The sequence below is a fragment of the Juglans regia genome, chromosome 12 (genome assembly GCF_001411555.2).
Source record: "Juglans regia cultivar Chandler chromosome 12, Walnut 2.0, whole genome shotgun sequence".
NCBI lineage: Eukaryota > Viridiplantae > Streptophyta > Magnoliopsida > Fagales > Juglandaceae > Juglans > Juglans regia.
Genome location: NC_049912.1, coordinates 21,618,017 through 21,643,855, shown reverse-complemented (window position 1 = coordinate 21,643,855; position 25,839 = coordinate 21,618,017). Strand labels below are relative to the sequence as shown.

Here is a 25,839-nt window from a genome sequence, read left to right as displayed (position 1 = left end):
TCTACCTCTTATATGCATTATGCACTTTGTAAATTTGTAAAATTGTATACAATATTCACAAGCATGCAGCAAATATTCACATCCCCTTTTAGTTCCGACTAATAGCAGTCTATGTTTTTCCCTTTTTTTTTTTCAACGAGTAAGGTGAAGTATAAAGCTGGTGAGAGGGGCAGGATCTTTTGCCACAGCCAAAATTATGGATATAACAAAAGGGGGAAGGTAAACTGATGGGAAAGCTTCCCGCATGGGGGTTGGAGACAACACAGTGATGGTTGCCTGCTCTTTCATAACACCTAACAATCCTCAGAATAATCTTAACCCCATCCAAAGATTGGAATTTATAACTGAACAAAGAAAAAAAACCGGGCAATTGGCTAAGTATATAATTCACACAGCTTTGAATTGAACGGGGGGAAGTATTCTTTTCCGTGGTAGGTCCACAGTCTATGTTACATGACCCAAGGTTCCACACACCCGTTCATTAATACAAAATTTAGTGTTGGAGTGATGTGCAACCAGTTTTTCAGCAGTTTACCTTTGCCAACAAAGCTTTCTTCCGCCCTCCCGCATAATCTCATATGCAAGTTTGTACTTTTCAATAGATGCTGCACCAGCTTCTATGTATTTACATGCTGTTTCTCTCAAACTCCACAGCATCAAATTTCTAAATTCTTGAGAAGTACCCCCGGATTCAACATCGCGAATGATACCATACTCGGCATTTCTTGTCCACCGATGTAAAATGAAGTGAGGCGGGATTTCTCTTACATCTAATATTTGAAGAACTCTCAAGACATGTCTGCACAGCACCCCTTCGAATTCAAACATTTGACAGCTACAACCCACGTTGAGATTGGATGCACAAAATGCAACTATATTTTTCTCATACTCATTCCCACACTTACGCACCAAATATCTACTGGCCGCCCCTTCTTCATAAATTTTAAGTCCAAGGTAACTGTAGCTTTGCAGAAGCTCCTTTTGAAATATCTTGAACACAGTAAGCGTGTATAACCTTCTACACTGTTCTTCTACTGGTTCCTTTGTCTGCAAAAAAGCCTGCAAGTTAAAAGAGTTGAAGTCCTCTTTTCTTTCGTCCTCGCGACGACGCTCAAGGCCTCTCTCATATCTTGAAACAAACTCTGAGACCGGTGTATGGGCATTCAAGAGTGTGCCAAAGAACGAGTCAATGCTTTCATTTATGGGAATGCCAGCAAAAAAGGTGCCCCGTAAGAACAGTGGCACCCAACTTGCACGCATTTTGTACATTTCTGTCAGCCAAACATTCTCCTTCAAGTCATATCTGTTGAGAAGGGTATTCCATGCTATATCAAATTCATTAGTCGTCTGACTTTGGAGAACACAATTTTCGTATTCACATTTAAAACCATTATCCATTAAACTGAGAAATTCCCTTTCTTTTGCCTTAAGTTGCCACGACGAAAAACGATGATGGGTTCCAGGAAAGACTTCCAGTATTGCTTGTTGGATGGCTGTGTCTTGATCAGCTATTATCGACAGTGGACATCGCCCTGACATTGCCCTGAGCCAAGTTTTAAATAACCACGAGTAAGACTCCTTAGATTCATCAGCAATCAGAGCACAAGCAAGAAGCACTGGTTGCCTGTGGTGGTTAACTCCCACAAAAGTTGCAAAAGGAACCAAATACATACTATTCTTGTATGAAGTATCTAGAACAATCGTATCACCAAACTGACTGCATGAATACCTAGACCGGCCATCAGCCCAAAAAATGCTCATGCAATTACCATCATTAACTTCGACTGCATAAAAGAATCCTGTATCCTCTGCTTGTCTGCTTTGAAAATACTCAAAAAGCATACTGTACCAATCACTTTCGATGCAGTTTTCTCGACATCTTTTGACAAAGTTTCCGTTACACATGGTAACTAAATTTTTATTTTCCAGCCCATCACTTGCCTCTGCTATGAACTTATTGGAAGCATTAGAGCTTTTCTTATGAGTTTCCATTTGAGCTTCCATTTGAGCCCCGAGTTCGTGATTGTGATCTTTTTTAAGACGGTCCACTACCCACCTTCCAGAATCTTGTCTCTTAATACGCATATATGCTCCACAACCTACTCTTGAAGGATGTTGATAACCTTCCTTTGAGCACACAAATCGCCTGGATGTAATTGACCCATCAAGCTTTGAACGAAACAATTGACCAATCCGAATTCTAAATCCTTTATTGGCCGCATATGCATGATAAAATTCATGTGCTTCATTAGCTGAATTGAACTCTAAACCCACACGAGGTTCATCTTGGAATCGCCCTCCATCATCTTGGAATCGCCCTCCATCTCCTTCCCTTTTAACGCGTTTAATAACGCCAGATGTACATGGCTGTCCACCCTCTACTTCCTCAAGCCATTTGACTTTTGGCTTATGGGCTACATCGGTCATCAAATTCTTAACTATAGGTGTCTTTGGCAGCATAAAGGGAGGGCATTTTTCATCCGTATGCTCGAGATCATGATTGTGGTCCTTCAGGAAGTGGTCAATAACCCACTTCCCAGTATCACGTCTCTGCACCCTTATGAATGCTGGACAGCCTGATCGTGAATTGAGCTGAAAACCCTCCTTTGAGCACACAAATCTTCTAGAAGCAACTGAACCATCAGTTCTTGATCGGTACAGCTGACCTGTTCGAATCTTAAAGCCCATACGCTTTGCATATAGGCTGTATAACTCCCGCGCATCATCTGCTGAATCAAACTCTAACCCCACATGTGGCTCAAATCCAAACTCTGTTTCATCCATTCCATTGACATCTGTTGCACGTACCATACCTACAGGATACGCCTTTATAACCATGGTGTTTCCGCACTCTTCATTATTAGGATCAGTATCAAAACTACATAGATACAAAATAAAACAGTCAATTTATGGATTGAACGATTAGCAAAGTGGGAATACTTTTACATTGCTATTTAAAAAAAAAAAAAAACCCTTATCCTTTTACCAAAAAAAGGCACAGAGAATTTCAATACGAGCCTAAACCACAGTTTATATGCAACCAATTGCCTATACAGCTAAAAAGAAAAAGATAAGATAAATGTTATGGAACAAGTTACTAAGAAAAATTGATCAAGAATTTTTTTTTTTTTTTTTAATGACGAGGAATCCCAAAGACGGTGTAAATGCAACATGTCTTTAACCCAAATAAACCCTAGACCCGTGTAACGCATCCCCACTACACAGATCAGGTAAAATGATTGGCTTTTCACCAATGGGATGTGGCCCCTAGAAATTGTTTGAACCCAAGGGTTTGAACCTTAGAACTGGATGGAGCATAACTAAGACCAAGGTCCTTATCACTTGAGCCAACCCCTTGGGGCTTTGATCAATAAATAACTTGATTGTAAACAATGAACTGAAAAGGTAATCGAATGTGAACCCATTTCTCAGCTCAAGTGGTAAGACCAAGGTCCTTACCACTTGAGACAACCCCTTGGGGTTTTGATCAATAAATAACTTGATTCTAAACAATGAACTGAAAAGGCAATCAAATGTGAACCCATTTCTCAGCTGAAGCAGAAAAAACTTTCAAAAAACATTTCCAAAAAACCCCCCAAGGAAAGGGGGGGGGGGGGTGGTAATGAAGCTAACACAATGCTTTAGATTCTCATTTCCTTATTCTCACTTTGAGAGCACTCAAATCGTAAAGCCAGCAACTATCGATCTAGGTTTCCTCAGCAACAGAACAGAGCATTAGGCAACCGCCCAAAAAAAGGCAAGAGTAAAAGATAAAACAATATTAAAATACTCATCTAAATAAAATATTAACTACTCAGGAACAAATTAGTTAAGCAAACATTCAATCAAACCCAAGAAAACAAGAAGTCAATGGATAACAAGTAAATTAGATCAAAGGATAATTGAAGGGTAATCAGAGTGGTATTTTTTTTTTTTTTTTTTTAACCTTCTAGCATTTGTGAAGTGGCTGAAGCTCAATTTCCTACCCAAAATATAAAAATAGTAAGAAAAGGAAGGAAATTTTGGGGGAGATTAGTAAGGCCATGTTTGGTTAGAGAGAGATTTTCAATTTTTTTCAAAATCATTTTAAAATCAATCCAAACATCTTTAAAGGTAACTATGGGAGTTAGATCAACATTTCGGCAGGAAATTGAGAGAAAGAGAGAGAGGTGGAGAATTTTAATTTCTAAATGTGTAGGAAATGAAAGGCGAAGGGATGAAGTAGGCTTCAAAGCCATTGTCTAGGGGAACTTCTCTTATTCTGGGAGCTTTTGCTGTCAAGGCCCCTAAGATTTACCTATAGATTGGAACCAATTTGGGTTCAATGACTGTGACGACCCAAAAAAGGCACGAGTCACATCTAAGCCTATACTCCAACAGACTTAAAGCAGGTTTGGGGGGTGGGATGAGACACAAAATTCTCTTCTCATCTCATCTCATCATTACACTTTTTTCAAATCCACATACAAAATATAATAAACAATTCAACTTTTTCAAATCCCAATACAATAATAATACTAAAACATAATATTTTAATTACTAAAACAAAACACAAAATTCTCATTTCACCCCCCAAACCTACCCTTAGTCAAAGTTACAATCGGAGTGCCTTGAAATCATTATAAAGGGTTTGAACTTCTCCTCCCATGCAATGTTTTGACTCCATTCACCACCTTTCCATACACAATCTGGGGTTCTCCCCCCATCCCCCACCCCTTTAAATCTGTGATGTTCTCATTAGGTCAAGTCTATCATAGGCGGCACAACTCAAAGCCAACACTTCAAGTTAGGATTGACATTTTATATAATTTGCAATGACCCAAAGAGAAAGTCCAAGCCACATCTAAGCCCATACACAAAAAGAACTAGTCAAGGGTTACAATTGGAGCCCCTTAGAGTCATTTTTTTTATTGGCACGGGGTGTCCGAGAAAAAAGTTCCAACTAATTTCGGGGGTGCATAGGCTCTCAGCAAGAAGTTTCCCCCAAGTGCACCTAGGGTAATTCAAGAGGAAGTTCCCGTTGTCCAATGACCCCTAGAAATTGTTTGCACCCAAGATAATTTGAACCTTAGACCTATAGGGAGCATACTACCAAAACCAAGGTCTTTACCACTTGAGCCAACCCCTAGGGGTTCGGACTTCCCTGGGAGTCATTATGAAGGGTTTGGACTTCCTCCCTTCCAAGTAATGCAAAGTCCCATTCACCACCTTTTTACTCATAATCTAGGGTACAACAAAGAGTCATCATATATGGGAAGACATAGACAAATTGCGGGAGTCAGACCAGATCCCCTAAAAATCTTCCCTAAAGTAGAAGAGAGATATGAAGTGGGTCCATAGCACTTATAGTGGTTTGTATCAATTTTTCAGCTACCATTAAATGCTCAATAAATGAGTTTGGGCCCAGTACTTCATTTGTCTTTCTCCCACTTTAGGTCCTCAATTTCAGACAAGAAGTTTAGGGGATCTTGATTCATGTGAGCATATAATACTAGTATGCAAGTAATATCATTTTTTTATCGATAAACAAAATCTTATTGAGCATAAAATAGATAACGGCCCGAGTATATGGGACATATACAAGAGTGTTGCCTATGCAAGCTAGTTTAGTGATACAAGGAAGTCACAAAAAGACATGCCATTAAATCAATTACAATTGACCAATCAAGTAAAATATTGAAAATTATACTTCTAAGCTCATCCATTGGAGTAAAGTATGCATGTAATATCATACAAGAATAGAATGTCAGATCTACAAAAAAAAATTATAAGTAGGCCTACTACCATTAAAATCAATTATAATCGACCAATGGAGTAAAATATTGAAAAATATACTTCTAAGCTCATCCATTGGAGTAAAGTATGCATGTAATATCATACAATAATAGAATGTCAGATCTACAAAAGGAAAAAAAAATTATAAGTAGGTCTACAAAAAGAAAATACTTTTTTTTATAGGTAATCAAAGATATTGTATTCATAGAAAAAGGCAAATCCCAGGTACACAGGAAGTATACATGAAAAATGCCTAGCTAGAGGTTACAATAGAAAGAAGAAAGTCATGAACACTAAGTCCGTTACAAACTATAGCCCCCACCCATAAGAACAATGACTTAAAAAAGAAAACTTTAAGCTCATACATTGTTCTCTCTTGATCATTGAAACATCGAGCATTTCTCTCCCTCCAAATACACCAACACAAGCATATTGGTACCAATCTACAAATTGCCGCTACCTAAGAATTGCCATATAGTCCTCTCCAGCTTGCGAGGAAATCCACCAATCCATATAACCTTGGCCACCTCGCAATGTAAAACCAGATGATCAACTGACTCCCCATACTTCTTACACATACAACACCAATCTAGGACAATAACCCGTCGTTTCCTCAAATTATTTGTAGTGAGAATCTTGTCCAAAGATGTTGTCCAGACAAAGAAAGCTACTTTTGAGGAAGCTTTCGTCTTCCATATGCTCTTCCATGAAAGCATAGACAATCCAGAGTTCATGAGCTTTTGATAAAAAGAACTGACAAAGAAAATATCTTTCTTAGAATGATTCCAAAGCATCTTGTCTCCAATGCCCCCTGGTATACTTGCGGAATATAATGTCGCAAAGAACTCTGTAATAGACTCCAACTCCCAATCATGAACTGCCCTAATGAAGTCAATATTCCATTCATAGGTGCCATTTGAAAAGACCAGAAGTTTGGCAATCGATGCCTCCTTTACTCTAGCAAGCGCAAAGATGGCAGGGAAGGTATCTCGTAGACAAAGGTTACCACACCATATATCAACCCAAAAAGGGACACACGAACCATCGCCTATAATAAAATGTTCATGTCCTCGGAAGATCCCCCAAAGGCTCCTAATGTTTTTCCACAAATCCACTCTAAGAGTGCCTCGTACCTCATTCGAGCACCATCCTCCCCAAACTGAGTCTATAACAGACTTCCATAAGGCCTCCATTTCATTTTGGTACCTCCACAATCACTTATCCAAAAGAGCTTGATTAAATTTCATCAAATGGCGAATCCCCAACCCTCTCCCAAAAATTGGGGTACAAACTGTTGACCAATTAACCAGATAGAATTTGAACTCATCCCCCAATCCACTCCATAAGAAGTCCCTTTGTAGCCTCTCAATGCGGTTAGCCACCTTTGTAGGAAGCGGGAACAACGATAGAAAATAAGTGGGTAAGTTTGAAAGAGTGCTTTTAATCAAAGTCAACCTATCGCATTTCGACAAGTAAAGCCTCTTCCAAGCTACCAATCTGCACTCCACCCTTTTGACTACATCATTCCAAATCTTTTCAGATTTAAATGAAGCACCTAACAGTAAGCCAAGATACTTCATAGGAAGAGAAGATATCTTGCATCCCAAGATAGTAGCTAAAATCTCCACATCGGGGACAACCCCCATTGGCACTATTTCCGACTTTGCAAGGTTGATGCTCAAACTTGACACAACAGCAAAACAAAGGAGTAGCGCCCTCAAGGCTTGGACTTGTCCAAGGTGTGCACCACAAAAGATAAGCGTGTCACCAACAAATAACAAGTGAGAAATGTTAAGATGTCATTCCCCACCGAAAAACTAGGGGTGTAAAGTCAAACTGGAAAACCGGACCGGACCGGCTTTACCGGTTTTGAACCGGTCCGGTCCGGAACCGGTTTTTAAAACGTAAAAACCGGGCGGTTCCGGTCTGGTTTTGGTTCCGGGATTTTTTGGACCGGACCGGACCGGTTGATCAAAAAAAAAATAAAAAATAATATTTTTATATATAAGTTTTATACAAAATATTTTATATATATTAAATATTAATATATATAATTTTTATATATAATGTATAATTATAAATTTTTATGTGAAATTTTATATATAACATATATATTCATATATGAAATAATTTCTTATTATAATTTATAAATTATTACATAAAATATTAATACTAAATCACTAAAAGTTTATAACTAATACTAATATATAATTTATAACTATACCAATAGTCTAATATTAATACTATTATATAGTCTAATATATTAATAAAAGTATAAAACAGTTTTTTTTTAAATCAATTTTTTTTTTTATAAACAAATTTTTAATGACAAATTGTAAAATTTACATTTTAAAAAAATCGAAAAACCGGACCGGATCGGACCGGAAACCGGTAAAACCGGAAGTACCGGTTTAGGAGGGTAACCGGTGCGTAATCGGTTTTGAAAAATACAAAACCGGTACATACCGGTTCGGTTCTAGATTTTATCCAAAACCGGACCGGACCGGTTACACCCCTACGAAAAACCATGGAGTAACCCACCGTCTACCAGACCCTCAATCATCTTGCTAAGAGCTTCCATGACAAATAAGAATAGTAAAGGAGAAAGCGGATCTCCATGTCTCAAGCCATGAGAGGAGTTGAAGAAACCCACCGGTGATCCATTTACCAAGATAGAAAACAAGCTGAAGAGATGCAAAATTCTACCCATTTCTGCCATTTCCCTCCAAAACCACATCTTCCAAGTAAGTAAAGAAGGAAACTCCTGTTGACATGATCATATGCTTTCTCCATGTCTAACTTGCAAAGTAGCCTGGGTTCTCTAGACTTCAATCGACCATCCAAGACTTCATTTGCAATAAGTACCGAGTCAAGGATTTGTCTACCTTTGACAAAAGCATTTTGCAACTTCGAGATTAGTTTTTTCACCACCGAACTTATCTGTTTGCTAACACTTTGGAAAGAATCTTGTACATCTCATTCACAAGACTAATGGGACGATAGTCTCTCACATCCCTAGACCCCACCTTTTTAGGAATGAGGGCTAAAAAGGTGGCATTGAGACTCTTTTCAAATCTAGCATTAGAATGAAATTCATGAAAGACTTGCATAATACCTTACTTGACCACCTCCCAACAATCTTGAAAGAAACCTAAAGTAAACCCATCCGGACCGGGAGCCTTATCACTTGCTATACCTCTAATAACATTGCCCACTTCCTCTTCTGTAAAAGGCCTTTCTAACCACCCTGCACTCTACTGGTCTAATGTGGAAAAAGACAAACCATCCACTATCGGTCCCCAATTGTGCTCTTCAATTAAGAGTTGTTGATAGTATTAATCAATGTGGTTTTTGATTACCATCTGATCCGAAGAAGTTGCCCCATCTACCATCAGTATATCAATAGGATTGTTCCTCCTCTAAGAGTTAGCCATCCTATGGAAGAATTTCGTGTATTTGTCCCCCTCCTTAATCCAGAGTACCCTTGATTTCTGTCTCCAGAAAATCTCCTCCATCAAAGTAACCCTTTCAAGATCAACAACTACTTGATTCTTGGAAATTTTATCAGGTTCTAAAAGGGTTCTGGCCTCTTCCTCGTCTTCCAGACCCTGTAGTTCCTCCTCCTTAAGGGAGCGCTTCTGTTGAAACACATTGCCAAAAACTTGTTCATTCCATTGCTTCATGTCTTGTTTCAGCGCTTTCAACTTTTTTGCCATAATGAAGCTTGGAGAGCCTTGGAAACTATAGGAAATCCACCATTGTCTGGCCCTGTCTACAAAACCATCAGTTTTAAGTCATATATGCTCAAATTTAAAATACCTTCTACCCCCTTGGATGCCTCCACAATCTAAAATGATGGGGAAGTGATCAAAACATAAATGGGATAATCTTCTTTGAGCAACATCCAGGAAGTGTGACTCCCAGTCGGGAGTTAGCAAAAATCTATCGATCCTCGACCAATATGGACAGTCACGGTTGTTGGACCAGATAAACGTGCCTCCTCTTGATAGTGGAATGTCCATGAGCTTCTGTTCTGAATGAAATCAGAAAAATCTCTCATAGTTGTAGTGATGTGAGAAGCACCCGACCTTTCGCTTGAAAAACGAGATGTGTTAAAGTCCCCCCAATACAACTTGGTAGCTCCTACCAACTAATGACTCCCGCCAGTTCTTCTCACAAAAACCTTCTCTCCAAATCAATATTTGGGCCCTAAACACCAACAAATGCCCACTTGAAGCCATCTTCTAGATTAACAAAAGAGCATGCAACCGTGAAATCACCCACACACTCCTCCACCCTTTCCACCACCCTTATGTCAAACATAATTAGAACCCCCCCAGAAGCTCCTTTTGATGGTAGGTAAGACCACCCTACATGTTGTTCTCCATAAGCTACGAACTATTTGTCTTGTAATAGCTTCCAACTCAGTCTCTTGTAAGCATATGATGTCCCCTTTCCATTGGCGAAGTAAATTTCTGACTTGGAGCTTCTTATTAGGATCATGCAGCCCCCTCACATTCCAAGATAATATTTTTGGCTTCATGGAACAACCATTTTACCCCTCCCCTTACAACACTCCCGAGTAGAGCTTTTCTCACCCCCATCCTCTTTCATTACCCATGTTAGCCTTTTGAGTTCTCTTTCCCTTTTTTTGGCCAAAGCCAAGGATTGATCAGACTTGGATTGAGCATTCACAGCCTCTACAACTGTAAGTAGGGCCATAAATTCAGCTTCAAAATCCCCGTAAGAAATTCCTACCATATGCTTAATGTTCATCACTCTTTGGATAACCCAATCTGACACATTGGGATGAAAGGAGTTGAGTGGAGTAGGTTCAACCTCCCCATCCCTATTAGCCGTAAACAAAACCAAAGAGCCAAAATTTTCGAAAACATTGGGCTCTTATGCCGTCTCCAACCCAATCTGATCCGACACTTGGACCCATTCCTTCGCCACCAAGGGGACAGGAAGCAACCCAGAAGGTGCTGGCGTCATTGTCTATGTCACCACCAGGCCCGAGAGCTTAGCTAAAATAGCATTCGACGCCATCACACCACTTTGTGACAACGTCGGTAATGATTTCGCCGCCAGAGCAATGGGAGAAAGGCCAGAGCTTGCCGACGACCAAGTCTGTGCCACCTCAATGGGTGGCAGCCCACCCATAAGCTCCTTGTGCTCCAACAAAGCTTGTGCAGGACAAATGGCTTCATCAAGGGTTTCCGTCGCCTAGTTCTCTGTCATTGTGGGTGTCGTCACTTGGATCACCGATGCAAGGGAAGCCGTCTGTTTCTATACCAACTCTGGCGCCAAAATGAACCTACACAGGCTTGGGTTTGTTTCTCTAGCCTCTGCCGACGCACTCCCAACATCCCCAGAACTTGCTGATAAATCCACCCCCATTGACCCCTCTGGGGTGCACGGCTGATTCTATGCATATTCCGGTGATGGGCCACTGGGCCACTTGAAGACTGGCCTGCCTGGAGACTGGGCCTGAGAGACATGCTGGGCCATCGGGCCATCAAAGGCCACACTCTTGCCCTTAAGAGAGCCTTCTCCCTGGAGCCCAGAATCATAAACCAGCCCATTTGGAGAGCCTTCTCCTTGGCCCATTACGAGAGCCTTCTCCCTCTAAAAACCCTACTCAACGCAGTGTTTAATAAATTTTTTTTTATAAGTAATAATATTATATATATATATCAATAGGAGTAACCAAGTACACTGGACGTATACAAGAAAAACACCTAGCCCATACAAGAAGCCCCTAATGACCAAAAAACCCATAAAAACCTACCCAAAATACACAAAGCCCGAATTGGAAAACTATCGATACACCTCACCAACCCCATCCCCTAGATTCCGTGAAAAAATCCTATACCCAAACATCCCACTACGAGAACATCTTCACGGAGCGTTTAATAATCCCCATATTAATATGCAAAGATCCCACTTGCATCTCCATCTCAGCCAAAGCATGCAACAGATTTGCCAAAGTTGGCCCCAACAGACTCCTGCCCAAACTTACGTCTTCACAGAGTCGCGCCTTCACCAGAGAGGAAGTAACGCTTGTCCCCTCTGCAGGTTTTGGAACTCGAGGTAAGGCCTCTTTGTATGAAGAGAAGGCCTGGTACCCCTACGGTGGAGGAGGAGATGTCCATGGGCGGCTCCCTCTGTTATTCCTTCCCAAAACAGAGGAAGTTGCAGAAATTTCCTTCAACAACTCACCAAAATTCCTCCAACCTACCCCTTTCCTCCTTTCCAGTATCACTAGTAAGCCGCGCCGTTTCTCTTGACCAAACTCCGATAAGGAGAAAAAGCTCCCATAAGAGTGCGATTTGAGGAAAACAGAGGGTCCCTCAAAAGCAACACCTTCCTCCACCATGACTGCTAGCCATCCCAACGAGTCTTGATCAATGAAAATGTGATTCATAGCACGACAGCTGCTCTCAGTGATTCTCCACCACCTTGCATTCATCTTCTTAAACTCTAAGCATTTTTATCAATAATAACATTCCTACTAGACCCCATCACAAGACCACTACACATAAAGAACTAAAAAAGACTAGGCTAAACAAAACTGGTCTCAACCACTGTTAGCAGAAGAAACACAAACGGAAAGACGCAGCATTTTTCCTCGAGTGTACAGAGAGAGAAAATTTTTGGTAGATGCTCAGTTTCATAATAATCCAAAGGTAATACACAAACTACAAAAGAAGAAGAAGAAGAAGAAGTAGAAGAAAAAATACTAAAAAGAAGTATATAAACTAATGTAACTTCATGTAATATATCAAATTTAGTTTACAAGCTAATGTACCAAGTCAAGCCACATCATTTTCTACAACTTTTTTTTTGTAATTCTTTTTGTACATCTATCATTTCTCCTACATGATATATATCTTTTGGGGTAGTAATAACTATTATAGAACCTATTCACTGTATCAATCCCTTACAATCCAAGTCTTAGAACTCAAAATCCTAAAAGATGTGGATTCTATTTTGAGTGATAAAAGATGTGAATCTAGAAATAATTGGACATATAAACAAACAAACAAAAAAATGTAGTAGCAAAGGCAGGAGCTTTCATCTTGTGGAGTTGATAGAGTTGACTAATAAAGTAATAAAGCTTTTTCTAATTTTTTATGCCGTGTGACATAGTGAGACGTGCACATGTTTGAAATATGCAATGTCAAGTTGTTAAAGCTGAGTTAATTGTTTTTAGCTATCTAAACAAATACAAAGATGTTATGATTTATTCAGGTGACAACTAATTTGTAATATTGGTCAGCCTCAAAACTTTTGTAAAGCCTTACGAAGCTCACATCATAACATTCACCACCAAATCATTCCGTGTCTTCACCTTCTTCATTTCACTCCCTGTTGCCCCAATGAGCCACCTGATCCCATCGGCCAATTATACATGCACTTGTGTCTGATGGTTACAACATCAAACCCATCTGATTCTAATTAACCTCAACCAGTGATGCAAATAGGACTTCGGTTGATTTTTTTTTACAACATCAAGCCCGTCTCCGCCAGTGACTTCAACACGATTGTTCCTACAGCCATCCCTTAAATGTACGCAGGGTTAATCAAGATTGCGAAAAGAAATCTAACCAATTAAACTAATGTTATGGTCCTGAAACCAATTAACCTCGATCGGTTATATGTTAGGGGTGGGCTCCGAATAAGCAAACAGATTTCATTCTGTTAAAATATTGAAAAGAGAATATTCCTTATTTTTACACTCGAAACTAGGTTGATGGAACAAGCCAAAACATTGGAGCTTTTTGCTTCCATCAAACAGGAAATCCAATCAGTGACACGAGATCCATACAAAAACCAGTCTGAGAAAAGCTACAGGATCAAATTTAACAGAATAACCAAAAGATATTTGTGGATATGACAAAGATTGACCAACCTTTGAAGCAAGAACAAATGTCACGGGTGCTGTCATCTACTGGAAGGAGGTCCCGGAAGCTCTTGTAGCATTCGGCAACCGTTGACTAATCTATAGAACTTCTCTGGGTGGGCTACGGCGCTGGAATTCGCAAATTGCAAGAGAGGCCGATTGTTAGGGCCGAGAGATCGAGATCGAGATCGAGAGAGGGAGAGAGAATATGTGGGTCTCACGGGGCGGCCAAATGTTAAAGAGAGAGGCTGAGGTTGATTAAAAACGGCAGCGTTTAGAGCCAATTTTTCAACCCAAAAATAAATTAAAAAAAGCATAAACTTTACTGATCCATTACATTGTAAGCACGGTATCCGAATCTGAATCCGAATGTGCTATGAATGGGTTTTTTTTTTAATTATTATTATTATTCGAATATATTTTACTTTTAAAAGATTTGTACCATAAAATTAGAGTTATTTTATTTTTAAACTAATACATGTCATCCATATCATTTAAATAGTAAAATTTTATTTTTAATATTTTAAAATTTATTTTTTAAATTAAATTATATCACATAGATATTATATGATCTAAAATTTAAAATAGTAATACTCTTTCCGATATCGTGAACCTGATAATCGAATTTAAACGCTCCTTGCATTCATGAAAATCATGTAGGCCTACTCTCAAATCTCAATCTGTCGTTTGGATGCATGCAAAATGGAATGACAATTTTTTTCCTTTTTTTGATAAAATTTGTTATTGAAATATTTTTTATTCAAAAATTGAAAAAAAATAATAAAATAGAAAATGGGACAAAATTCGGTCATTTTTCATTCCAACTATTATTTACCTTTATATTTTATAATAAAATAGTTTGTGTGGTTTGGGTTTAGATAGATTGAGGTATTGTTTGAATACAAAAAGTGTTTCATCTCATTATTATAATATTTTTAAATTTTCACACAAAATATAATAAATAAATTAATTTTTTAAATCTCAAAACAATAATAATATTAAAAACTAATATTCTAATAATATTTTATTTAACTTTCAGTTTTCATCTCATATCAACTCATTATCCAAACTACACTTAGAGCACTGGCATTGGACTCATCAAATGAGTCCAATGTTTAAAATTTGATGAATCTCGCTCAAAACACACTGCATTGGATTCACATTTTACTTAAATGTAAAGCTTTCAGCTACAGTGGAGTCCTATTTATCGCCAAACTTGATGAACTACTATTCAACGTCTATCGGGTTATTTTATTACGAAAATACTCTTTCGCTTGCAAAGCAGTTCTTTCTTCCCTCTCTATTATGCTTTATTCCAAAATTTCCAAATCTCCAAATCCCTTTTCGATTCGTCTCCCTTTCTTTCTTTATTCCTCTCATCTCCCTTTCTTTCTCCTTGAATCTGGCAAAACAGTTCTTTCTTCCCTCTCTTTTTTGCTTTCGTCCTTTACCCCGAAATCCCAAAATCCTCAAATCCATTTTCGATTCTTCCTCTTCCTTTCTTTCTTCCTCTCCTCTCCCTTTCTTTCTTCCCGAATCTGGGATTTCATTCTTTCTTCCATCTCTTTTCTGTTTTCTTCTCTACCCCAAAATCTCGAAATCCCTTTTCGATTCTTCATCTCCCTTTCTTTCTTCCTTTATGTTTCTTCCCTTTGTTTCCTCTCCTGTTTTTCTCGAAGCTTGTATCATATCCTTTTCCGAGAAAGTGACCAATTCATCTTCATGAAGCAGATGTTGAAGTTCATACGAGGTGTTTCAGCCTTTCAGGTGAAAAAGGACCTCCATCACCTCCATAGGCACACCTATTGCCGCTCATTTCTCCCTCCGCTCCGAACGTTCTTCATCTCCGTGAGTTCACTCTTTCATATATATATATTAATCATATGCATGTATGAGAAATTTTGCACTACATTTATATGATTTTAGATGAGACGTAAATAACTAGGATCCACAAAGCTAAACCCCAATTAACTGGTATTGCAACTTGGTTAGGTTGTATAACTACTTTAGTTTTATATGGCTTTTGAGGCATACAATGTTAACATGGTGGATAAAGATGATATCTAGCTATGAACCAGAAAATATGTTTCAAGAAGATTGTCTACTTGCTTATAGTCAGCAAAATGATTTTGAATACCATTGGTTTACTGCTACAAATAACAATAATAATATTAAATGAAGATTTAATTCAATTTATTTATAACAAAATTTAGAGACTTAAATCAACTTGGGGATGCCACACAATGAACCTCTGGTAATATTTTGCAATGCCGCCTGTTAATGTTATGGAACCCTTGCGTTGTGTGATTGAAGTCCAAACTGTTTTCAAAAATTGTTATTCTTGATTTTAAAATTCTAGCCTATTTGGTAATACTTATAATTGTGATGGATTGATTTTTTATTTGATTGTTTTTTAGTTCTTATTTTCTATTCTGTTATTATATTTGTATTGAATAATCATAAGATGTTTGAAATCTAATTAATAAATTTGCTTATAACAGGTAAACGTTCTTGCTCTGACAGATCGGGACACAATCTCAGCCATCCCCGAGTCTCTAGAAGCTACTCAAGAATTTGGAATCAAGATAATTCTAGGTGTTGAAATCAGTACAATATTCTCTCCAAGGTAAATTTATAAAGTTTTGGCTTTGGAAGGCTTATACATGCAGACAAGTGAGTTCCTGTAGTTGCTTGGAGTGTTTAATTTTAGTTTCCCCTTATACATGAGGGGAACTGTGATATGGATAGCCACTTGTAATCTGAATTTTAGTTGATATTTTTGTGGAATTGTGACTTGATTTTGTTGAGGGGAATTGTGATCTGGACAGCCACTTGTAATCTGAATTTTAGTTTATGTTTTTGTGGAATTGTGACTTAATTTTGTTGAGGGGAATTGTGATCTGGACAGCCACTTGTAATCTGAATTTTAGTTGATGTTTTTGTGAAATTGTGACTTGATTTTGTTGAGAGGAACTGTGATCTAGACAACCACTTGTAATCTGAATTTTAGTTTATGTTTTTGTAGAATTGTTACTTGATTTTGTTGAGTTGTATATTTACTGTATTCATTCAAGCATAAAGTCATTCTCTCTTCATGATCTGGGCAGCCTGTATGATTACATGGTATCATTCTCTCTTCATGATGTTGGAAAATCGCATGCATTAGAGAATGTGCATAGTCTTTTATATATTTTTTTAAAGCACGAAACTGAATTTGCATCTCTTGATACGCAGAGTTTTGTTGGCATACTATATAAAGGTACTTGTGGTCTCTCTTGAGTAAATTTGCATATCCAATAAAAATAAAAAAATATGAATGTGCATAGAGATGTTATCATTTAAGATTAGTGTAATTGTAAAATATGAAAGAAAAAATAAAAAATAATATTATTAAAAAAATAATATTATATTATTATTTTAATAAATCCAATAGCTAATCTAACGTGGAGTTATGGATAAGGAAGTTTTCGATATAAGGAAAACATGTATTTTTCATCAAAATTTAAAGATGAATTTGATGAATCCAATGCTAGTGCTCTTAGTACTTATATAGTAACTTTAAATTTTTGTACTCTTTATTTTAATTGTGGTTATTTTAATCTCTTCATTAGTTTGGTGTTAGTCTTGCTAACAAAGCTCACATTAAGTCAGTCCAAACGCCACAATAACATTAATAGAATATCGATGCTTGTTAAATAAAACTAAAAATATATAATTCTATTATAAAATTAAAAATATAAACTTAAAAAAAAATTATAATTACGAAAATAACCTTCTTTTTGGATTTATAATCTTAAATCACCTCAATTGATGTATGTATTTTTTATTTCGTGTGCTTTTACCCTATGATCATTTGAATCATTTTGTTGACATTTTGTTATTTACACTAACAAAACTCACGTCATGTCAATACTAACTATAGGCACAATAGAAGGTTGGCACATTCGAACTAAAATTAAAAATAGTAGAAAATATATTTTAAAACTCAAAAAATATAACTTTTTTCAAAACCATTTATAATCTTCAATCAAAGTGATTGATGTATGCCTTGGTCATAACAATGATGTATGTATATTTATTTTAAAATTTATTTTATAATTAATCAATATAATTAAGTTATTTTATTAAAAATAATTTTAATTTTATATAAGAACTCTATATATGAAAGAGTTTTGCTACAAATTAATCACTGTTCACATTACACACCCCACACTTATAGTTTTTCATAGAGCGTGGTGATATTTTTTAAAAGGTATATGAGTGTTTTTCATAGAGTGTGAGATATGAGATGATTGATAGTGGCTGATGAGAATAATTTTTCTATATAAAACAAATTTTTTAATTGCAAAAGAGAGAAATTTATAATTGTTTTTATTAATTATGCATCTCATAGTTTCATTATGTTTTAAATCATAAAAAAGAAAAACTTGTATAGAAGAAGGTAAAATCTCAAGGAAAACACTAGTTTCACATAGGATTTCGGTATTTTTTTTTAATTTTTTTTTACTTAATGATTAAGTAAGTGTTTTTAAATGAATAAATGATTTTTTTTAAAAAAAAAATCTAAATAATTTAAAAAAATGGTGAAAGAAAAAGTAAAAAAAATAAAAAAGATTTTAACTTATTGGTTGAGGATTTCGGTACCATGTGGACGTAGCAAAGTCCAAATTTTAAGAGTTAATTATATTTTGTCCTTTCGAATTTTCATCAATTCATAATGTGTCTCTAAAATTAATAATTGCATCAAAGTGGACTTTTGAATTTTCAAAATTTCACAATCCCCTCATTCCGTCTATTAGCAGTGTCAGATCTAACGAAAATTTACTGTAAAGATGTAATTTTTATCTAATTTATTATCATTGACCATATAAAATATAAAATAATATATGATATCAATTAATAATAAAACATTAATTATTAATTATATATAAAATTATTTTATACCTAAGTTGCAAGCAAGTATAAATAATTTATATACATAATGAAATTATTTGATATTTATTAACTATATATAAATTAATAAAAAAAATTATTTAATAATTTATAATTTATTATTAATTGATAGCATATATTATTTTATATGGTTAATGATAATAAATTAGATAAAAATTATATTTTTACAGTAAATATTATGCACATGAGTTGCACGTAATGTAAATTTTTATTAGATTTAACGTTACTAGTAGATGGAAGGGAGATTAAAATATTTTAAAAGTTTACGAATTTATTTTGATATTATTATTAATTTTAAAAATATATTATAAATTGAGTGTGAGTTCGGAAGATAAAATAAAATGTAATTAACCCAAATTTTAATTTGTTTTGAATCACGAAGTCACCTAGAAAATTTGGGAGTCTTCGCGTTGTCTTTACCTCGCCGACAAGCAAAAGTTACATTCCCATATTACCTTTATCCGCCCATCTACCGGCCGCGAGAAGAGAGAGAGAGAGAGAGAGAGAGGATGTACGGATACGCAGGTGTGAGCACGAAGGGTGGTGGTGTTGAGGTAGATCTAGAGTCCGGGGAGACCCTGTACCCGGGTCTAAGCCACGGTGACAACCAGCTCCGATGGGGCTTTATCCGCAAGGTCTACGGGATTCTCGCCGCCCAGTTCCTCCTCACCACCATTGTCTCTTCCGTCACCGTTCTTTCCCCTTCCGTCAACGATCTGCTCAGGGGCAATTCCGGGCTGTTGCTCTTCCTCATGTTCCTCCCCTTCATCTGTACGTAGCCTACGCCTCTTCAGATCCTCGCTTGGGCTTCGGATTTTCCTCGCACTTCATTATATGTGTATTTTCTTTTGATTTTTTTGTTCATTTGTTCACGGTATCTCTGAGTTTGATCGCTTTAACCATGTTCTCATTTCCGGGGATTCGATGCTTGCTTATTAGAAAAGCCTGAGATTAGGACATGAGAATCCCCATTATCACTTCTTGTTTATGTATGCCTATTTAACGTAAACCTATGGATTTATCCAATATCATTATCCACCACCAAAAAAATTGAAATAATTGGAGATTTTTTGTAGCTAATGGGATTCTCAGAGGGGAAATTTTCAACCTAACTGCGTGCAGTTGAAGTTCTATTTATCATTTTGAGTGAGCCATTGTAGACAAGTTTTTGTGGAGCTCTCTGAAACTCATTATTTATAGCTCAAATGATACCTCCTCCCTGAAAAACTGGCGGAGGGTGTGCTTGTTGGTTCAAGGTTCATCAGGTGAATCGTGTTTAACTCACCACTAAAAGAAGAATTATGGTTTTTCATATTGATGTCAAACCCGAAGGCTGAAGTAGGTGATCCTCTCAGCTAGAGATGTAGATTACTTGAAATGGTTGGCTTATGCAAAGTTGAGCTTTACATCTGCTGTTTTACCCTCATTCAATTTCACTTTCTCGAGGATTCTGTGTCTTGCTTTCATTGTCGATATTCTAGCTTCATCGTCTTAACCAACCTGTGTCTTTGCAGTGCTGTGGCCGCTGTATATGTATCAACAAAAGCATCCCTTGAACTTTATCTTCCTTGGATTGTTCACCTTGTCGTTGAGCCTCACAGTTGGAGTAAGCTGTGCTAACACTGATGGTAAGTTTATTTCTTTCTCCCATTTGATTGCCTGCTGTGAATTCAAGGGTGAAATACAGGTTCTTAGGATTTATTATTTTGCATTGGGTGCCTGCAGGAAGACTTGTGCTTGAAGCATTAATTTTAACCTCAGCTGTGGTTTCCTCCTTAACTGGTTACACCTTCTGGGCATCTAAGAAGGGCAAGGACTTCAGCTATCTTGGACCAATCTTATTCACCAGCCTCTTTGTCCTTATCCTTACTGGGTTTATCCAGGTAAGATGTCTACTTTCATTTACCTAGCTATGTTCTGAACTAGTTAAATATGAACATATTCTCATGCAAGTGCATGGGCATTATTGATCTGATTTGGTTGGCCCTGTGTTGCTATGTAGATGTTCTTCCCTCTTGGCTCAACATCTGTTGCTATTTATGGTGCAATTGGTGCTATAATTTTCTCGGGCTACATTGTTTATGACACCGACAACCTAATCAAGCGCTACACTTATGATGAGTACATCTGGGCCTCTGTTAATCTTTATCTGGACATTCTAAACCTGTTCCTTTCCATTTTGCGTATGCTGAGACAGGGCGACAATTAGTCATGCTGGGTGTACATTGCTGGCCTGGGGTTTAAGACTCGAATGGTACTACACATTATGGTCTAAGACTCGAGACATAGTTGTGGATGACTTATCTTTCCCTTTACTATTTTACAAGTGTGCGGGCTGTATAAAATGCTTTTTTTTCATTTCCTACATGCAGATTGCAGCCTTTCATTTGCCTTAATCATGCGTGGTAAATGTATTATTTTCTGTTTAACTGTTTTCCATTTTCTGGTTGTCGTATATAGTGCTCGTTTGTGTTTAGCTTGTTATAAACTTTGCTCAAGAAGAAGCCACTACATGGTATAAAGGATTGTTAACCTAAGAACAATCTTTAAGAGGAATTTAAAATGGAATGCTGGTTTCATAAAGCAAGCAATGCCTTACGGGTAAAATCTTTTAATGTATAATTAAGTTCATTATGGAAGTCCAACTATAAAGGATCATTAGCATGGAAGCAGATAAGATGAATGGTATAAGTGCTCCATCTAAGTTACGGAACAGCTGAAATTGCAAAACGGTGACAAAACCTCTGAGGTGGTTCCACGCGAATCATTTTAAAGTCAAGTAGCTTGTTGGCAATTTTTATCCAGAAAAGGCATATATGGAATCCACCAAATGTCGTTGCTTGACAAAATAAACATTGAACAACATAGGGTTTAAGGGTCTCGTCTGAAATCCGGAAATATTATAATCAAATTATTACAGATATATGAATGAACACTTGCAGGAAAACCCAATCCGGGCGAGTATAAGCTCAACATTGTTGAGTCAGAACAATTGCAATTTTCAAAACGTAAATTAATCACGATTTAACAGGTTGATCATCATCTTCATCTTCAATATCCCAACTCAAATCCTCCTCCTCCTCCTCCTCAGCAGCACCCAGCCGCTTATGCAAATCAAGCCTATTTGCGCTCCCAACAGCATCCTCCCCTTTGTTCTCATCACTGCTTCTAATGTCTTCAATCTTATCCCACCCAAGGTCCTCTTCCTCCGGCGACGGTTGGCTGGAAACAACGGAAATATCACTATCTCTCCCAGATTCCACACTATTCCTCCTTTCCTCCAACGCCACTTTCTCATCGGATCTATCTTCCAAGACAACGCCACCACCCGTCTCTTCATTTTGTCGTTCCAATCCAACTTCAACACTTTCAACGTTGTCAGGGTCACTCGAATCGACCTTCGAATCAGACCAATTATTCTCTTCACCTTCGTCATCAGAATCCCAACTCAAATCCTCCTCTTCTTCCCCGGAAATCGCTCTTTTGACGAGCTTAGCTCTTGCATCCTCAACTTGCTTCAGCTTATGCACCCTATAAAAATACCTACTCCAAAAGGTCTCCCTATCAATCCTACTAGGAACAACCTTCCCATAAATCTCTCCAATTACACCATTCTGCCCGATCAATTTCTCAATCTCCTCCCCCTTCTCCTCCAATAAAAACCCTAGTTTCCACTGGTTGTACCTATCCACGTCCTCCGGTTCCTCCAAATACGTATTCATATCACCCTGAATTGAACGCACTTGCGCATCGAACCGACTGTAAGGCTTCATATCCGAACGCTGACTATTACTACTAGTCGATTGTCTAGCGATGGTTCTTCTATCATTAATAGATATAGTATCAGAGGAATCGGGGTCAGGATGAAGGGCTAGAAGCGTGTCCCTACCGTGAGAGATGATCACGGCCGTGGATTTCCAGACGGAACTCCCGATGTCGTCGATGGCTTGGCCGACCGACTCGAGCGAATCCTGAGCGACGGAGGCGCCGGCATCAAGGGAAGCCGGGAGGTCCTTGACGGCGCGGGAGGCGACTTCCCGAATGACAGCCGTCTCTTTCTTCAAACCGGATCCGAGCTCCTCGAGGTCGCGCGCGAAAGTCTTGATAAACCCGCCGAAACTCCAAGCGGTGCTCGGAACGGGGTTGGGGTCGTCGGGAACAGGATGATCATCGAGAAGGGGTATTGATTGGAGCTGGGGTGAATCGGAGGAGGGTGGGCCGTCGGTGAAGACGGAGGTGAAGAAATCCATGGGAGAGACTAGAGAGAGGGAAAAGTTGGAAGGAAGGTGTTATGTGGAAACGGTGGTGGAGCAGCGTCGGCTAGAGGTAGAGGAATCAAATAACAAAGAAAGAAGGAAGGAATAATAATTATTATTCTGCTTCGGCTAAATATAAATAAAATATTGTTAATTTTAAGCTGTTTTAGTTAAAAAAAATTAAATTATCTCGTTTTATTTTATATAATTATTATAATTATTAAATAAAATATAATAAATAATTTAATTTTTTTAAATTTTAAAATAAAAATAATATTATAATAATATTTTATATCATTTTTAATAAAATATCTTATCTCTATCTTATCTAATTATATAGAATAAATATAGATATAAATTACTATTAAAAACATATATTTTATATACATAATGTGGTATTATTAGATTATACATTTTTTTAAATGAATATTAAAAATAATCACACAATAAATATAAAATATATATTATTATAATAATTCATCTCTAACATTACCAATTGTATAAAAAAAGTGACAAAACGACAATTATAGAATAATTACCGTTAAAATTCAATTTCCGACCTGCAGAAGCAGAACAACTCTTTTTTTTTTCTTTTATCGCCGACACTTGTCTTTGACTTTTATTGCTTTTTTTTTTAATAATTAAAAAAAACGTAGAGATCAAAACGAGTAAGATGACGGAGAAAAGAAATTATCAATCTGCAAGAACACTCTCATTGGAATGGTTAAATTAAAATACATTTTTAATGAATGTAAGATGAATTTAACTTTTAGCTATTTTATTTTTATAAATCTTCACATTGGAATAGCCATTTTTTCATTATATGATAATAAAATAATATAAGATGAATTTAATTTTGACTATTCACATCAAATTTCTAAATTGAATTATCCATTTATTCATTATATAGTAATGAGTAATTAATAATTTTGAAAATTTTTTAATTTTTTTAATTATAAATTTATTTTATTTTATCATATTTTACTATTTATAATATTATATATTAATTTGTAATTGTATTCTAATTATATTTTTTCAATTTTGATTTAAAATAGAGAGATAAATAATTAATATTAAAAGGAGAGAGAAATAAATAATATAAAAATGATTTGATGAATGAATAGTGTGTTCCAAATTTAAAAATTAGTTTAGATATTACTGTAGCTATATTCCAAATATTTGGAATATAGCTAATTCAATATGAGCAATTTATTGACTTAATAGCTAAATTCTCATTGGATTTAACTTTTAGCTAATCCAATGAGAATGCTCTAAGAAATATTTTGAGTGTAGTTTATGGTAGTAATTAACGTAACAGATATTATTGGAAAGATATATGGCGTGTTTTCCGAAAGAAAACTTGGGGTATTTGAAGCAAGCGTACTCCACATGATCATGGTCTTCTTCTCCAACACAACTCAAACTAATTCCAATTACTTGAAAGCTTTCTTTGATGCAGAACAGATTGGGTGGGCTGGACATGTGGTTACTGCATCTTTCTTGGTAGAAACCTCTTGGAGCTCTCACAAATGGAAACTGGCTGGCATCTTTTTTGTTGCTTGTGTCAATTGCTTAGACATTATTTGTCGAGTAATATTAAATATATGTCCTAAATAGATAAATTTCATATAATACATTTGTTTTAAAATGAGGTCTACTTTTATATAAAGACTTTTACGTGGTTTGTCTATTTAAAACTTGTATAAATCATTTCTCTTATATTTAATCGTGAACTTCTATATGTGTATCTTTATTCTTTAGTATTTGGTTGTAAATAGGCCGGGGTTACTTGTGGGGATTATATAGTGTGTGGAACACATTGGGAAAGTGCCCATCTGCTGCTGCAGAGAAAGCATAGTTGGCAGAAATGTATGATGCTGTGATTTTTAGTTGCAAGGATGCTTTATTCTCTGAATGTCTTTGTGGAAGCAGAACAGGAGACTATGCCATTTTTCAGTCCTCTGATGGTTGCATTCTGACAATATATAATGAGCCTCAAATCAGTTTTTCGCAGGTTGCATTGAGAATAAAGTTAGCTAGTAGAATGGACCTAAAAATCTTCCCTTTGAACATGCTTTGGTTGGTGAATCTTGAAGTTCAAGGGAAGATTGATTCTATGCTTGAAAAGAGGTTAGAAGCAAAGGGTGGGGAAAGGAAGTGGAGTGTGTAACAATGATAGAACCGCAGCTAGCCACGGTGCCACGGAGGTGGTTTACGGCAGTGGCGGTGGTGAAGGGGTGGAGGAGTAGGTTGGACAGGAGGCCAAGGAATAGTGGGAGATAAGAGGAGTTCCCAGAAGGCTATATATATGCCTATATCCTGTCTTTGCGTACAATTTACTCCTTTCCCAAAAATAATTAACATTGATCTGTGCAGAGTCCAAAATCACCAGACCCTTTAGAGCAGGGTGTTACAAGGTGTTAGCCCATTGGATTCAATGATGGTCCACAAAAACGTGAGATAGGTCCCACTATGGTCAGGCCCAGTAATGCAGTTCTTACAGCAACCTGGCCCTTTTGCATTTTAGGTAGACAGAGAGCCTCAGTGGCGAATGGTGGAAATTAGGAGTAGTGGAATTATTCTCTTCTACAAAGGAAGAAAGTGAAAATAATTTGTAGAACATTAATTAAATTTCACCTATATATTTAATATGATTTTAATTATTAGCTACCCATTTCTGGATTCAATAAGAAAAATTAATTAACACTCATTACAAGCCGATTAATTAATTAATTAATTTTTTATTTAATGTTTTTATATAAGAATTAATACAAAGCTCTATTATAATGTACCAATACTTAGACACATAATTCACCCATTACATATCACAACAAAATCATAATCATTACCTTGCATTACATATATTATATGTAGTAAGATACTCTTCTTTTCGTGAATCTCATTTTTCAATTTTTCAATTGAAACTGTTAAGAATATAATACAAATAAT

General features: G+C 36.7%; 3 protein-coding genes across 3 annotated transcripts; 1 reads left to right on the top strand and 2 right to left on the bottom strand.

Annotated features, from left to right (window-relative positions):
• Positions 1-309: 309 nt before the first annotated feature.
• Positions 310-13,897, bottom strand: LOC109005915 (protein FAR1-RELATED SEQUENCE 7-like). Its single transcript, XM_018985004.2, has 2 exons — positions 13,691-13,897; positions 310-2,878 (listed from the first exon to the last, which is right to left on the bottom strand). The coding sequence occupies exon 2, from the start codon at positions 2,836-2,838 to the stop codon at positions 532-534; it is 2,307 nt and encodes a 768-aa protein (XP_018840549.1). The 5' UTR covers positions 2,839-2,878; positions 13,691-13,897; the 3' UTR covers positions 310-531.
• Positions 13,898-19,001: 5,104 nt separating this feature from the next.
• On the top strand, positions 19,002-21,110 carry LOC109005917 (BI1-like protein). The gene is made up of 4 exons (XM_018985007.2): positions 19,002-19,405; positions 20,149-20,262; positions 20,360-20,517; positions 20,637-21,110. The coding sequence occupies exons 1-4, from the start codon at positions 19,144-19,146 to the stop codon at positions 20,841-20,843; spliced, it is 741 nt and encodes a 246-aa protein (XP_018840552.1). The 5' UTR covers positions 19,002-19,143; the 3' UTR covers positions 20,844-21,110.
• Positions 21,111-21,509: 399 nt separating this feature from the next.
• LOC109005918 (BSD domain-containing protein 1-like) lies at positions 21,510-22,994 on the bottom strand. The gene has a single exon (XM_018985008.2). The coding sequence runs from the start codon at positions 22,882-22,884 to the stop codon at positions 21,652-21,654; it is 1,233 nt and encodes a 410-aa protein (XP_018840553.1). The 5' UTR covers positions 22,885-22,994; the 3' UTR covers positions 21,510-21,651.
• Between the last annotated feature and the right edge of the window lie 2,845 nt (positions 22,995-25,839).